Source organism: Peromyscus eremicus, chromosome 13 (genome assembly GCF_949786415.1).
Source record: "Peromyscus eremicus chromosome 13, PerEre_H2_v1, whole genome shotgun sequence".
Classification (NCBI taxonomy): domain Eukaryota; kingdom Metazoa; phylum Chordata; class Mammalia; order Rodentia; family Cricetidae; genus Peromyscus; species Peromyscus eremicus.
The window spans coordinates 22,358,023-22,373,760 of record NC_081429.1 but is presented as its reverse complement, the minus strand read 5'-3'; the positions used below and the strand labels follow the sequence as shown (position 1 = coordinate 22,373,760).

At 42.9% G+C, this 15,738-nt stretch overlaps 1 protein-coding gene across 2 annotated transcripts in view; it reads left to right on the top strand.

Moving 5' to 3' along the window:
• The window catches only part of Ptprm (protein tyrosine phosphatase receptor type M), a 713,675-nt gene that overhangs the window by 324,632 nt on the left and 373,305 nt on the right, over positions 1-15,738 (top strand). For both annotated transcript variants that reach the window (XM_059277901.1, XM_059277900.1), the window contains exon 7: positions 375-668. In XM_059277901.1, coding sequence (XP_059133884.1) covers positions 375-668 — 294 coding nt within the window. The remainder of the gene's footprint in view (positions 1-374; positions 669-15,738) is intronic.

The window sequence follows — 15,738 nt, the reverse complement described above, 5'->3', positions numbered from 1 at the left end:
AAGGTAAGGTTTGAACCTCGTTTAAGTCATTAGCACTGCACATACACTAATTAAACAGTACAAAGTCCCTCAAATCAGTTCAATACTTAATTTTTTTTTTTTTTTTTTTTTTTTTTTGGTTTTTCGAGACAGGGTTTCTCTGTGTAGCTTTGCACCTTTCCTGGAACTCACTTGGTAGACCAGGCTGGCCTCGAACTCACAGAGATCCACCTGGCTCTGCCTCCCAAGTGCTGGGATTAAAGGCGTGCGACACCACCGCCCGGCCCAATACTTAATTTTTAACATCTTCTGCTCTGTCACCATGGATGCGTGCTTAGCTCTTTATCAGCTGAATACAAAAACACCTGAAAGGTAACTCTCTGGTTTGTCTGCAGAACCACCTGTTCCCATTGCCCCGCCGCAGCTTGCCTCTGTTGGAGCAACCTATCTGTGGATACAGCTCAATGCCAACTCCATCAACGGGGATGGACCCATTGTGGCTCGGGAGGTCGAGTACTGCACAGCCAGTGGTAGCTGGAATGATCGGCAGCCAGTGGATTCCACGAGTTACAAAATTGGGCACCTTGACCCAGACACGGAATATGAGATCAGTGTGCTTCTCACCAGACCAGGGGAGGGCGGCACTGGATCTCCTGGGCCAGCTCTGAGAACAAGAACCAAGTGTGCCGGTGAGTACCAGGAGACATTCTACTGATGGTCATGGTCTCCCTTGGTGTTGGTGTCAGTATTGGATCCCACAGTTGAATCGCACTCTTCCTACAGCTCTGCCTGCATCCCATGTGAGGATGAAAATACTCCTTCAGATGAATCATAAGTTACCACTGAACTTTAGGGCCCATGACCTCAAGATCTTCTCTCTTTCAACCTGTCTCTAACTCTTTTTCCTGTTCTTAATTTATATCTTGCTTTGGGTATCACATAATTGATACTGGAATGGTCCCTAAGGCTTATGGAGGCTACTTCAATGATGTCTGCTAATGGGTCAGACACTTATTCCAGCCCCTCTGTTTTATCTTTGTATCTAATGTCCTCATCACCAAAGGGTAGTGCTGTGGGATGAGATTCTCTCATAGAGCTTGAAAGCTGTTTTTATTGATGGGTATGTGAGGCATGGTGGTTGGCCAGTGACCAGGAACCTCTTTATAACATGAAGAGTTATTTGTGGACTGTGTACAGCATCTGGGCTCTTGGATTACACAGAGTTAATTGTGCCAAAGTTATTCTGCAAGTTACATAAAATAAGGCTGATTTTATGAAAATCAGAAGGATCCCTTACAAGTCAAGAGTTGTTTCTGAGTGGTGACTGTCTGGGAGGAAGGAAAATGCTTATGGAGGTCTCACAGAGCTCTTTCACAGTGGACATGAAGCCTTGTATTGAATTATGTGCTAAGAGGAGGAGAGCCCACGGAGTTTGATACACTTACCTAGTGCTTTAGACAGCGTCAGATAAGAAGACAGTATGGATGCTTTATTTCTCTCCTGAGTTTTCAAAGGCCAGTGGGCACTTTCCTGGATTCCACAGTCATAGATTCAATGAGCCTTGGATCTCAAGTATTCAAATAGAAATTATATCTATGGTAAATGTGTACAAACATTTTCTGCTCAACCATCCCTCAACAATAGTATCTAGCTCTATTTGCATATTATTTACATTCCATTAGATATTGTACGTGGTGGAAAAGAGTTATCAAGTGCTCTGAGGATCATCTCAGGATTTCCTTATCTTTGGGGTCATAGAGGCAGTGACCCCACAAAAGCCCAGTGAGGACTATGCCATCTGACTATCTGCTAGTAGTAGAAGTTAATGTGTGTGTGTGTGTATACAGTTGTATATGTATAGTTGTGTGTACAGTTGTGTGTATGTAGTTGTATGTGTGTAGAGTTGTGTGTGTATAGTTATATGTACACCGTTGTGTATATGTACAGTTGTGTGTATACAGTTGTGTATGTATAGTTGTGTGTATGCAGTTGTATGTGTGTACAGTTGTATGTGTATGCAATTGTGTGTGTATACAGTGCTATGTACGGTTGTATGTGTGTACAGTTGTGTGTATATGCAGTTGTATGTGTGTTTGTATTTACACAGTTGTTTGTATGTTTGTGTGGACACAGTTGTGTATATGTAGCTTGTGGATGCAGATGTATGTGTGTGTGCATGTGGAATCTATCTAGGATATCCTTCCTCAGAAATCTTCCATCTTGAGTTTTGAGTCAGTATCTCTCACTGGGACCTGGGTCTTGCCAATTAGGTTAGGCTGGCTGGCCATTGAGCCACAGATATTCTCCATCTCTGTCTCCCTATCTCTGGGATCACAAGTACCCTTTACCCTCCCTGTTTTTAAGTGGGTGTGGGGACCGAACCTGGGTCATCATGCTTGTGTAACAAGCATTTTACCAATGGAGCTGTCCCCTCAGTCCCATGAAATCAGTAAACTTTAACAGTTGGATAGCATGGATAACACTAACCATATCATGGCAGAACTCACAGGAATTTTTTTTTCTTTAAGAGTTCATAGTGGTGCAGGCTTTTAATCCCAGCACTCGGGAGGGAGGCATAGGTAGTAAGCACATACATCTCTATGGGATTGAGAGCAGCCTCTTGTACATAGTGAATTCCAGCCAGACAGGGCTACGTGGTGAGACTCTGTCTCGAAAAAGAAAGGCGATTTGTATTAGGGAAGAGAACAGGTTCATTTCTCTGCCTAGGATTTCATCTGTGGGCCTGCTGTAACGGGTTCTGCCTCTGAGTATTGTGTAGGAACTCCTCTTCCCACCCGACTCCTTCCAGCACCTGTGCTGAAATAGGAACCATTGGTCCAGACAAGTCCCCCCCCCCCCCCCCCGCGTCGGCTCAGCCACTGGGTCTAGAAGTTTCTTCCTCAACTTCTCTCCTCTTGTCTGCACCTTAACATCCCAGTCACTTACTCTAGTGAAGGATTTTATTTTTGGGAAATGTTCATCATATCACATGCTGTCATTGAAACATTAGCTTTGTACAGCATTGTCAATAGCAGTACAAGTGATATTTTAATAATTCACAGAAGTGGTGACATGCTTTCACACTTCTATAATTTTTATTAATTTTAATCTTTTTAATTGAAGTGTAATTTTATCAAATGCATCTCTTTCTTTCCTCCAACCTCTCCCTCTAACTTCTCCCAGGCCCCCCATTCTTAAGTTAAAGTCTCCTTTTCTTTGGTATGTGATGCACTAATATATATATTATATATTATATATATTATACACACTATATTAAATGTACATATATGTGTATTTTTGTATGTATATAGTTTATATATGTAACACTTGCTAGGTCCATTTCTGGTGTATGTGTGTATATGATTTCACGGCTGACCACTCTACATTGGGAAACCAGTCTGGATCTTACTCTTGAGAGAAGGTAACTCTCCCTTTCCCAACAGTCATTCGTTTCTTGTGGTTCTTTTTCTAGGGCTGAAATGCCATGAAAATTGCTCCCCTCCATATTAGCATGTCCATTGATGCTGCAGTTGTCCCAGTCTGGTTTATGTGGTCATGTCTAGGAGAGACTGATTAAAACCAGACTACCTGGCATTCTGGCTCCTAACAATTCTTCCACCCTCTCTTTCAGAATGTTCCCTCAGTATAGATTCAGTTTCTGTAAAATAGGTGTATCCATGGAGGACTGGGCTCCCCACCAATCCATTGATCTCTGCATTGTATCCAGAGTTGTGTGTGTCTTTTTTGTGATGTTCTCCATTTACTGTGAAGAGGGGATTCTTTGATGGGAGGTGGTGGCTACTTTTTTCTGTGGGTATAAGGCTAAGATTGAGAATGTGCTAGGGAATTGCACTGGTCTAGCAAAGTGGTGGTAGTGAATTCTTCTCTAAAGTCCATGCTCAGTAGACCCAGAAGCTGGCTAGGTCTCTAGTACCAGGCATGGTTTTCCTTCTGTTGAACGGGCCCTTAAGTCCATTTAGACAGCTCTTGCTTGCTGCTGACTTTTGAGTGCCAAGCCTTGCTCCTCCATAGCTGTCTTTCCATGCTGGTGATTGTTATGGTTCCCAGGTGCTGCACCTGGTAGACCTGTTTAATTGTTTCCCTCTCTTGGCACCTTGCATAATATTTTCTGAAACCAATAAAAGCTAGACCACAGGAAAGGAGCCTTGGGGTCAGATCCAGCTGGAGCACTCAATTCATGTGTCCCAAATCTGTGGTGTCTTTGCAATCGGGCCCCCCCTCACTCCCTGAGAGGCAAACAAAGACTACACTGATAATCTGTAGTATTTGGGGAGTCACTTAGACTACCATGACCAGCCGTTCAAAACTAGAAAATGGAAAACCATCATGTGTTCATGGATCAGTGGAATTAATATTAGGAAAATGACTATCTCACCAAAAGCCATTTACAGATTGAATGCACTCCTAATCAAAATACCCACAATATTCTTTACAGAAATAGAAAAAAGGCCGGGCGGTGGTGGCGCACGCCTTTAATCCCAGCACTCGGGAGGCAGAGCCAGGCGGATCTCTGTGAGTTCGAGGCCAGCCTGGACTACCAAGTGAGTCCCAGGAAAGGCGCAAAGCTACACAGAGAAACCCTGTCTCGAAAAACCAAAAAAAAAAAAAAAGAAATAGAAAAAAAAATCCTAAAGTTCTTATGGAAGCAGAAAAGGTCCTGTATAGCCAAAGCAACCTTAAGCAAAAAAGAATAATACTGGAGGAATTGTTATTCCAGACTTCAAAAAATATTATAGAACTCTAATAATAAGGTCAGTATGGTACCAGCACAAAAAGAGACATATAGATCAATGGAATACAACAGAAGACCTGCACATAAGTGCTCATAACCATCTGATACTTGATGAAGGCAAAAACCACTGGAGGGAAGACATGATCTTCAACAAACAGAACCAGGGAAACTGGATATCCACATACAGAAGAGTGAAATTAGATCCATATCTATTGTCCTCCACAAAAATTAGATTCAGTTAGATCAAAGACTTCAGTTTGAAACCTGAAACACCAAAAATGCTAGAGAAAAACCATCTTGTAGGCAGTGCCCAACGAGATATAGGTATAAGAAGGGGCTTTGTGAACAGGACTCTACTGACCAAGGAATTAAGGCCAAAAATGAACAATTGGGACCTCATATAACTAAAAAACTTCTGTACAGCTAAGAGAACAATCAATTGAATGAAGAAGAAACCCACAGAATGGGAGATAATCCTTGCCAGCTACATAACTGACAGGGAATTAACATCCTGAATATACAAAAATCAAAAACAAAAACAAAAAAAAACCCAAAAAACAAAGAGTAAATGAAACAAATGACCCAATTTTTTAAATGGACTAGGGCTCTAAACAGAGTTATTCAGAGAAGAAAGAGAAATGGCTAAGAAATACAACAAGAAGTATTCATCACCCTTAACCATCAGATAAGAGCAAATTAAAGCAACCTTGAAATTTTACTCCACCCCAACCAATATGGCTCGGACCATAAGACAATAGACAACAGATGGATGGGAGAAAAGAGCAACCTTCCTCACTGTTCACTCATTCACTGGAAAGAAAATTGGTGTAGCCACTGTGGAAACCAGTGTAGAGAATCCTCTAAATGTCAGAAGGAAAACTGCCACTGACCCCGCTATACCAGTCCTTGGCAGGTGCCCAAAAGACTCGACATCACACACGACCCTGCTATACCACTCCTTGGCATGTGCCCAAAGGACTCGACATCACACATGACACTGGACATCCTACTCCACAGACATATGCCCAGTCATGTTCCTTGCTGCTCTATGCACAACAGCTAGGAAATGGGAACAGTCTAAATGTCCACCAACAGATGAACAGATGATGGACATGTGGTACATATATACAATGGAATATTATTCAGCTGTAAGGAAAAAATGAAATTTTCTTGTAAATGGATGGAACTAGAAATGATCATATTGAGTGAGGTAATCCAGACCAAGAAAGATGAACACCATATATTTTCTCATCTGTAGTTCCTAGCTCTAAATCCTCAAATGTAAGTAAATACTGTGGAGTAACCACAGAAACCAGAAGAGTATAAAGGAACCATGGGGAAGGGAGGCTTTGAGGGGATTAGCAGGATACAGGTAATATGAAGTAGGAAATAGGACACCAGGGCATCTAACTGGGGAGAGGGGAGGTAGGTAGAAGGATATGGTAGGAGAAGGAAGGGCAGAAAACAGGACGGTGTTAAACCTCAAGGAATCATACTATTTTATATTTGCTGATACCATTTTTCAAAATCAGGCTTGCTTTCAGAGCTGTTACTTGTTTGACGTGTGTCTTCTGAAGTATCCAGAGCAGAACCCCTGTTCCTCATGCGGGATTGCAGAATCCCTCCTAAGACCCTGTCCACCTCCAAGTGTGCTCCGTAAGAAATAACTTCAGCATTATTTTAAGCAGATCTGTTTGGGGCACACAATATATTATTTCCCTCGCCTTAAGATGGGAGAGGGTACCTGATCTGCCTCATTCCCATCACAGCCCCACCCACATAGCATTCCAGGTTCCGTTTCCCCCAACTTTTGGTGTTGTACCAGAGCATTTCATCTATTGACACATCTCTGCATGTGTTTATATTGATTATAATGCATGCGTATATTTTCAGGAAGCCTTTTGATAGCTCTGCAGGGTGTGTAAAGTATAGCTTTCAGAGAGACAGGGCCTCTTTTACAATAGATTGGCAGTCCCTTTGAATAACTGAAAACCCATTTTTAACTGGTATTTGCATGCTAGCACAGGTCCCTAAAAGAATTCATCCTTAACTGAGCAGGGGATTCCAATAGCAAGCAACCTCATCCACCCTGCTTGTTCCTGCACGGGAAGCTCTGCCTGGTGTGTGTTCCCCGTGCATCATGCACTGGCAGAGAATGTTTCTGAAAAGGCTGCAATTGAGTGAGTCGACCTTAGAAAATATAAGGAAGTATGTTAGGTGAGAGAGTTGAAGTTAGAAATAAGAGAGGAGGCATGTTAGGTGGGGGAAGAAATTGAAGTGTCACGAGACTCCTTGCTGTAAGACGAAAGACAGCTCACCCATTCTTGACCTGGGGCTTTTGAGCAAATGTGCAATTTAGACTGGCGAAGGCTGTTGGTGATCTGTGTGGCATTGTGGAAAAAGATGGGGGGGGGGGTCAGGTGCCGCAATTACAGACTGAAAGCTAGATATTGGCCCACAATAGCATCCGCATGGCTTGTGAGCACTTAACAGCATTTATAAAGAGAGAGTCACAGACCTTCTAAAACCACGAACCCCTCAGCCTTCCCCAGCAGTGTATGGAAATGCCTGGGAACAGCTTGGGGATGAAACTGACAGTGTGAGGAGTGCAAGGCATGGAGGGACATTTCATGTAGAATCAGAGCAAGGTAGAACAGAAGCTTATATGAAGAGGCTCCTCGGGTGTGGCGGAGGTGAATGTGACCCTTTAGTACCATCTACACTGTCTAGGTGCATCATCCTGTAGAGCAGTGGTTCTCAGCCTTCCTAATGCTGCAACCCTTTAATACAGTTCCTCATTCGTGGTGACCCCCAACCATGAAATTATTTTCGATGCTACTTCATAACTGTAATTTTGCTACTGTGATGAATCATCAAGTCAATATCTGTGTTTTCCAATGGTCTTAGGCGACCCCTGTGAAAGGGTCATTTGACCCCCAAAGGAGCCACAATCCAAGATTGAGAACCACTGTTAAAAAGCCTTGACTTCCTCAAAAAAACAAAACAAAACAAAACACTACTATAATCTCAGGTTGTACTAGGAAAACAAAACACTGATATTGCAGGAGGTAACAGCATTCTATACAGTGTGGGTTAGGCTCCCAATAATCAATGCCTTTGTTTCTGAACTCTGCATTTTCAATATCACAGCCCAAAGGCACTAATGCCCAGGGGAGACCAGCCAAAATCCAGTAGGTTACGTACGCAACCTTGTTTGATTGTGAAGAAAGGATAACAAGACAAGGTACCTTACACGGTGGGCTGGGACTGTGTCATAGAGAATTTCTGGGGGCTGATTTGCTTAGATAGAACCTGGTATTGTAGAATGTGATTTGGATGTTGAAAAATGACAGAGCTGGCCTGACCTTGAAGATTTCACCAAACTGAAGATTCTGTGATTCATCTGTTCCTCACTCTCTGTCTCAGAAATGATCCGTTGTCTGTTTCCATCCTGAAGATCTTCCAATTTCATTTTGACTTTATCCTTGCCCAAGAGCTCCATGATCATGCTTGTCAAGCTCTGAACACTGGTGAAGCTCTGTAGTGACCTTTTCCTAAAGCTCAAGGCGGGGGTGGCGTGGTTCCATTTTAGTATGACCACAGGGATAGCATTTGAAGGCTGTCTCTTCCTCTGGGATTCACTACCCGAATTTTGCGTGAGCACGCCACTCTGTGGGTGAATCCACAAGCCGAGTGGACACCACAGCCAACATCATCAGTTGTCATCTGCCCGTGTCTGAGGTGACTTTGCTGCAGCTGGACCTGTAGTCAGAGGAAAGCCACGGTACTCTGTGCAGCTACAAAACAGATGATCACGGGTACAGATCCTACAGCCTTACTGCCAAGCCATCGCGTTCCGATGCAGAACAGCTGCCTAGAACAGAGCTGTAACTATAGCAACCAGTCAATCAAAGTGCACCGCCATTGGTTTCAACTATCCAACTCTTCTGTGTGTGACACTGGACACTGAGCCCGCTTGTACGTGTTTGTCACTGTGCTCTACAGCCTGCTCTGATTCCACTTTCCATCCTGATGCACGGTTTTATTAAGTTGCCCAGACTGGTCTTCAGCTTTCCATCTTCCTGCTTCAGCTTCCTTGGAAGCTGGGCGTACAGGCCTGCACCACCAGGCCAGGCCTTAACTTTCTCACTCAAAAGAATTTGAGGTTGAGGACCTGATTTTGTTACCCAAGGTCTTTTAGAAACGTTTTACTTGCTTGAAATGTTTAAAGCCTGAGAACTATTGTTTGACATCAGGGTCCCACAGGGTGGCCTAGGCTGCCTCTGTCATCATGGAAGGCCATTTGTTTTAGCCAAGCTCTGTGTTTCAGCGTCTGTGATGCACTGGGCTCTGTCCTGTCGCACCATGGTGACACCCATCAAACTGTATTTAGCTTGAACCCCACTTTCTGCTCACCCTCCTCCCCCTGGCTCATGGGTACATTGTCTTCACTGGGTCAGATTTCTGCAGAGATCATGTGGAGCATTGGCTTCTTTCATATTTCTGGAAGTTACTTCCAAGTGCAGGCCCAGGCTCTCCGTGTGAGCATGTCCAGTCACTCAGTTCCTTGGCTCCCGCCCACTTCATCATTTCTGAACGGGGACACCAGTTCCCTGCCCACAGCATCCGAAGTATGTCTGAAGATCAGGTTCTGTCCTTAACTGTGAGATTCTTTAAGAACAATAAAGTGTCCTGCCTATATGAGTCATGTTTTCAAAGACAAGCAGTCAGATGGAGGCCTCGTGATCATTTTACCCACCCAGTGATTTCCCAGCTCTGCAGTTCAGCCATAGTTGGATAACTTCAGAGAATTAAAATGACTTTAGCATCCAGTTAAACAAAATGAAATTTAGTTTGCAATTTCTGCTAGAGCATATTATATTCCTAGCATTTGGAGCATCCCTTTTACCCCAGGCCGTTTAGTAATAGGTAATTGAAACAGTAAAGAGGGTAACATTGTTAGATCTGTTTTCACAGTAGGCTTCATGGGTGTTTTATCGGGGGACATTACATTTATGTATCCTGGTTATTGGCCAACTGTGGTTAAGTGACTTGCTAATAACTCACCCCAGAAGTTAAGGAAGGATGATCATTAACAAAGGAATAATTAGAACTGGTGAGATGGAAGAAAGCTGAACTCAAGTGTCCTTAGGATTAATATAACTGTACATATTTGAAGAAAACCAAATAATCATAACTTTAAAAAGTACCCTTATTCATTTACGTGCCAGGCATTGTGCTCAGCACAGAGGGTAGAGATTTCAGATTTTATGTTTATGTATTTGGGATACTGGAGGAATGGTGTAAACACATACACATTCAAATTCATATGTAGTAAAAACACAACGTCAGGTAGTGATAAACAGTGTAAAGACAGGAGAAGGGGGCTATTTTTCTTCTTCATGATAGTCAAATACACAAAACATAACACTTGTCACCTTATCTGGGTCTAATGTTCGCTCAGTAGTGTTGAGTCCATTCAACCAGTCACAAGGACAATTTCATTTCATACTGCACTTGCTCACAGAACATCCACACTGTCCCTGAACATCCCCTGCAGCCCACCTTGTCTCTCCGAACTCACCAGTCTACGTATGCTCATGCAAGTGGGGTCCTGAAGGATTTGTCCCTTCTTAAGTGACTTGTCTACTTAGCACACCATGTCACATGGGTTGGTTGTGCCTTTCAGGTCCTCTGACCATCATGATTTTGACTCTCCACTCCCCCTATGGGTTGTTTTTTTTTTTTTTTTAAATTCTGAATTGTTAAGCACCGACTTTGGCTTTTAATTAATAATTCTTCCTTTAAAAGTACACCTTCATGACTTAGATGAATTTCAGGGAGTCAAGCAGAAAATGCTGTTTGAATGGAGTTGAAACACAAGCAAGTAGGCTGGAGTGCTGTGTTAACATGTGTGATGTTCCTACAGCCTCCATCTTCGTGGAGAGTTTAGAGGGCTGTGTATAAGAGGAGAGCATTTGTCTTATAAACCTGGTATTTTATACTGATAAGGGGAGTGTGAGTTTTCATGCTCCTCACATAGATGTCCATATGGGGTTTTTTTTTTTCCTTACATAGACTTAGTTCAAGTTTTTATCGAATTGCAGTGAGAACTTTTGACTCATGACATTAAAATTCATTTCCTTGGTAACATAGCGCTCCATATCCTGACTACGTACATACACCATCAGTGACACAAAGCGCTGAGCAGGTCAACTGTGGGAAGTCCTTTGCTTCGGCCTGTGGGAAGGAAGTGCCCACCCTAAGGTGCTGTGTGATTAAGCCTCTCCTTTGACTGTCACAATGGCAGTTGTCCTGTTGTGCCTGAATATATGTTTGTACAGTTGTCTTGTGTCCTTGACATGACCTCTGATGAACCAACCACAAGCAGGAGGACAAAGTCCCTTCAGGGTCGGGCTCAGCATTTCAACAGCGGGAGGAGAGCCCAGTCTAGGTTTTGCTCCACATGCTTCATGTGGCTGTACCTTCTCCTGTACTGGACCTCCTCTAAATGTCATGAGATTTGGTAATGCTGGTTTTGAGATAGAATTTCCTGTGTTTTCCTGACACTAGAGTGACTCTTTTTAAATACACATGAATTGGATTTGCATAAATGGAACAAGTAATAGCGGGCCTCCAACAGGGGCATGTTCGAGGAGCTCAAACTCTCCTTTACTGTCCTGCCTTTGGCCTCCCTCTGCTTGAATTGCTGATCTTCCGTTAAGCCCCTGCAAACCTCAGTTTTGTTGTTCCCTAAATGAAGACGAGCTAGATCTTTTGTCTATTATCAATTGTCACCCCCATTACAGGGTGTATTGAGGCCTGCATTCCTGACCCATGGAATTTGGGGGCAGGTAAGAGCTGCTTTAATTAGGGCTGTTATACAGGACAGATAAAGGCCAATGACCTAATTGAACAGAACAGAATTTATTTTTAATTTAAGTTTATTTGCTAGGGAAAAAAAATTAAAGGTGTTCTAATTCTTAAATGGCTCTGCCAAAGGGCAACATGTTTTTAATGCATTTGTAACACATTAAACCATTAAGAGCCTTTTAAAATAATCAACATTAAAAGAGCATTAGAAGAAACTTCTCTATTAGTGTGCAGATGTAAACACTTTTTTTTGCTTTGGATGGCATCACACCATGTATGCAGGCCGGGACAAGATTCAGGATGCAGGATGCGGGATTGCCCAAACCCTTCCTGACAGCTATTCCTTTACCAGAGACTTACAACTACCACTTTAGTGACTTGATATTTTCTTGCATCTGCTCCCAGAGGCGTGGTCAGTGTGGTGGTAGAAAGAACAAACTCTAGTGATTCTATAAAAGAGGTTTGGGTGCTCCTTGAACAGGTGTAGATGGACAGGGCACAGGGAGGTTATTTCATGACACTGGACAGGCCAGTCAATTCTCTGCAAGACCATAGACCCCCTGTGTCTGCAGAATGAGCATCATTCACTACTGCTGAGCTTCCTCTCTGCGGCTCTTAAAGCCTCAGGAGACTGCTTCCTATGTAGCTTAGAAGAAACTGAGGGGTAGAGAAAAATGAAGAGGAGCTGGGGATGGCCAGTGGGTAGCCTGGGGCTGAACCCTGTGATCTGTTCCTGCGATTGTCATCCGATGCTGGCGAAAATCACAGAGCTCTTGCAAGCTGTACTTGATATGACCCTCAGGAAGAGCCCTACTGGACCAGATGTTTTCTAGTGGTTAAATTCTAACAGCTTCCTGTGGAGGCACCATCGTAATTCTTCCCTCACTGAGGAACAACTACAGTGTGATGTGTGTGAGCCTAAGACTAGTGGGATGTTCGAGAATGGTTCCGTTTTCTGCAGTAGCATCCCTGCAATAATCAACTTATGTGCAGAAAGGGTTGGTTTTGGCTCCTGGTTTCTGAAGACTTGGGTTATGGTTAGTTGACTCTTTACCTTGAGGCCTGTGGCAGCCCAGTACATCATGCTGGGGTGTTCTGTAGGATTCCAAGAATGATGTAAGATGGCCTTACTTTTGGTTTCAAATGAGTGACATCATTAAGCGTGTAACAGATGACACATAGAAGGTTAACAGAGGCAGCCGGTAAACTGTGCGACACTGTCAAATCAGGGAGCAACAGCAGTCATGCTGACATTGCTGATTGTGAGCCTAGCCATCAGGAGCCTCCGGTTTCCTGTCCCCATGGCATACATTTTTATATCATGGGGTGAATATAATAACTTCTGGTGGAAATGCTTTAGCCTCTAGTTCTTTTCAAGGATGCAATGTTTTTAAAAACCCTTAGCTGTTCGCTGTTATTCTTCCTTCCTGTCACAGAGGTAGGGAGGGGACCAGCTTGGTTCAGGAAAAGGAGTTTTGAGGATACTTGAAATTAACATGTTGGGGTCTTGGACAACAAAACCCTCCTTCACCCAGAGTCAACTTTCAACAGGACTAAAGAGCGCACAATGGTTTACCAGTATACTTTATGTTGGAGAACATGGTATATGCATACCTCATGGCAGTTGTCTGCCTCACAGTGGGTGGAGAAACAACCAGAAAATTGCAGGGAAGGGGCCCTAGTGACCTGACTTTCTTCCATTCGGTCTCCCTAGTTAAGGTTCCACTAGTCCCCCAGAATGCCTTGGGCTGGAAACCAAACCTTGAACACATGGACCATTGGTAACTATTTCAGATCTAAATTATAATGACATCCTTGATATCTTTGAGACACTGGGCCATCCAAATCATTCCTAAATTGCCTGTACGTTTAGCAAGAACAAGATGGATAACAAAATGGTTCGTGTTTAAATTAGAGCAAATGCTTTAGTTGTTTATAAGCATTTTACTGCACTGGGCTTCCACGCATAATTATCTTTTCTGCATACTTGTGGTTTTTGGTGGGACTTGAAACATAATTCACCATTATGAATTATCATGGAGATTTTTTACTCTGCCATCTCCTTTATGAACATCTAGAAAAGAGAGTGTTCTACCGGGCCTCTGTCCTTTCACTTTGGTTTCCTGAAGTGAGAGCTGGTTCTGACTCGTAACAGCTAAAATCTCCAACAAATTATGTTTCTATTCTTCAACCTTTTCCCTGTTACTTCTAGTCAACTTTGAACCAGTCCTGGCAGTTTCTTATCAAGAGTGGGGAAATCACACTTACAGATGCACGGAAACTCCTTGGCTGTGTGACCTAGTAACCTAGTGAGTCCTATGCTGTCGAACTCTGATCAGTAAACAGACTTGATGCATGCTATCACTGAGGTTACATACTGCTCTGCTAAAGACTAGAGAACCAAAGACTCGGGGCTTGTTTGACATATATATATCAAATCACATTTGCTTTAAAGAAAATAATGTATAAATGTATGTCCTCAAGCAAAATCCAAGAAATGATCACATGTTCCCTAGAATTTGGGGAGACATGCTGCTTGTATAATTTCAGTTGTTATCTGGCTTATAGACTCTGAATCGCTTCTCAGGGTAGTGAAGGAAGTGGGAACCTGTGAAGCTTTATTCATGTGTGTGATGTCGCCAGTCTATACCAATGAACTCACTTCAGTTATCAGTACATGATGAATCGTATTAGCTCTGTTCACTTTCCATTTTTAATACCTCAGCAACTATATAAACCAAATTACCTAAACACAAAATTGAATAATGACAGTTTGATTAGAACAGAACAAATTAGGTATCTTAGGGGACAAACGTGAGCATGCTCATTTACGCACAGACTTCTGGGTGGTAGAGAGCCTTTATCGTGTGGGATTGGAGACTCAGTCCTGATGCTAGGGATACAGGACATTGGAGCACACAGTAAAGTCCTCTCACAATGAGGGTTGCTTCTGAGCCGCCAGGGATGGTTAATCTTCATTGACAACTTGGCTGGATTTAGACTCACCTATGAGATATCCCTGCATGTGGCCATGAAGACATTTCCCAACAGATTTAAATGAGGCGGGAAGACCCACCCTAAATGTGAGCGGCTCTGTCACAGGAGCTGAAGGCCCAGACAGAATAAAAGGGGGGAGAGAAAGCCAGACAAACATGACCATTCCTGGTTCTAGGCTTCCCGATCGGCTTGGGTGTACACAAGTATTCATGTGATCCTCCAGTCAGAGCTGCAATGGCAAAGGCCACTAATCCTTTCCTTTATCATGTGTCCCTACTCCAGGACCCCAAAGCGGCCCTATCGGGCTGTCTTTGTGTCATCAGAACGTTTAGGAAAAGTTCACTCACACTTGACTCACAGGTGTGTTAGGTGTTACGCCTGGAATAGCAAGTGCAGCTGAGCCGAAGCCAGTGCCACACGTTGGGAAAGTAGACGGGCTTCGTTTTTTTCAGCTCCATGCCTTGTGTGCCTTGTCCACCTTCCTGTCGCCTGCCAGACGAACCAGCTCCCAGGGTGTGTGTCCTCAATCACGAGGATGTGGAACTTTTTCGAACAAACTCTGTAGCATTTGGTCTTCTGCTAGAACTCCACCCCACTTCATCTGTAAGGATAATGTTGCTGGTCTTTTCCAATACTAAATTACAAAAAAAAAGAAAGCGAAATAAGTGAGAACTGAAGTTTTTACAACAGATGATGAAAGCCTGGTAGTCTATGAAGGTTAGCCATGTTCCTTTGTTTGCATAACAATTATTACAGATTAATTTTACGGATATGAAGAACTGATAATTATAGCACCTATTGTATTAAATTGGAAGTGAATAGAAAGCTTTAAATATGAATAATGCATGTAAATGAAATCAAATCTGCAAACACAAGAAACTTTATGAGAAAGGATGCTTATGCCTATTGTTACAGCAAGAAGGGTAACAGGACTGTTTGATCAAAATCACTCATATTCCAGCCTTGTCTTTACTGTCTTGAATGAGCAACATAAGCCACACAACTATCAAGGCAATATTTCTATTGACCAAATGGCATATTTCTTTCATATAGATGTAGACAAATGACTGGAGACAGCTATTTATAGTTACCCTTGGAAATCCTTTCTAGCATAATGTATTATTAGAAGAGACACA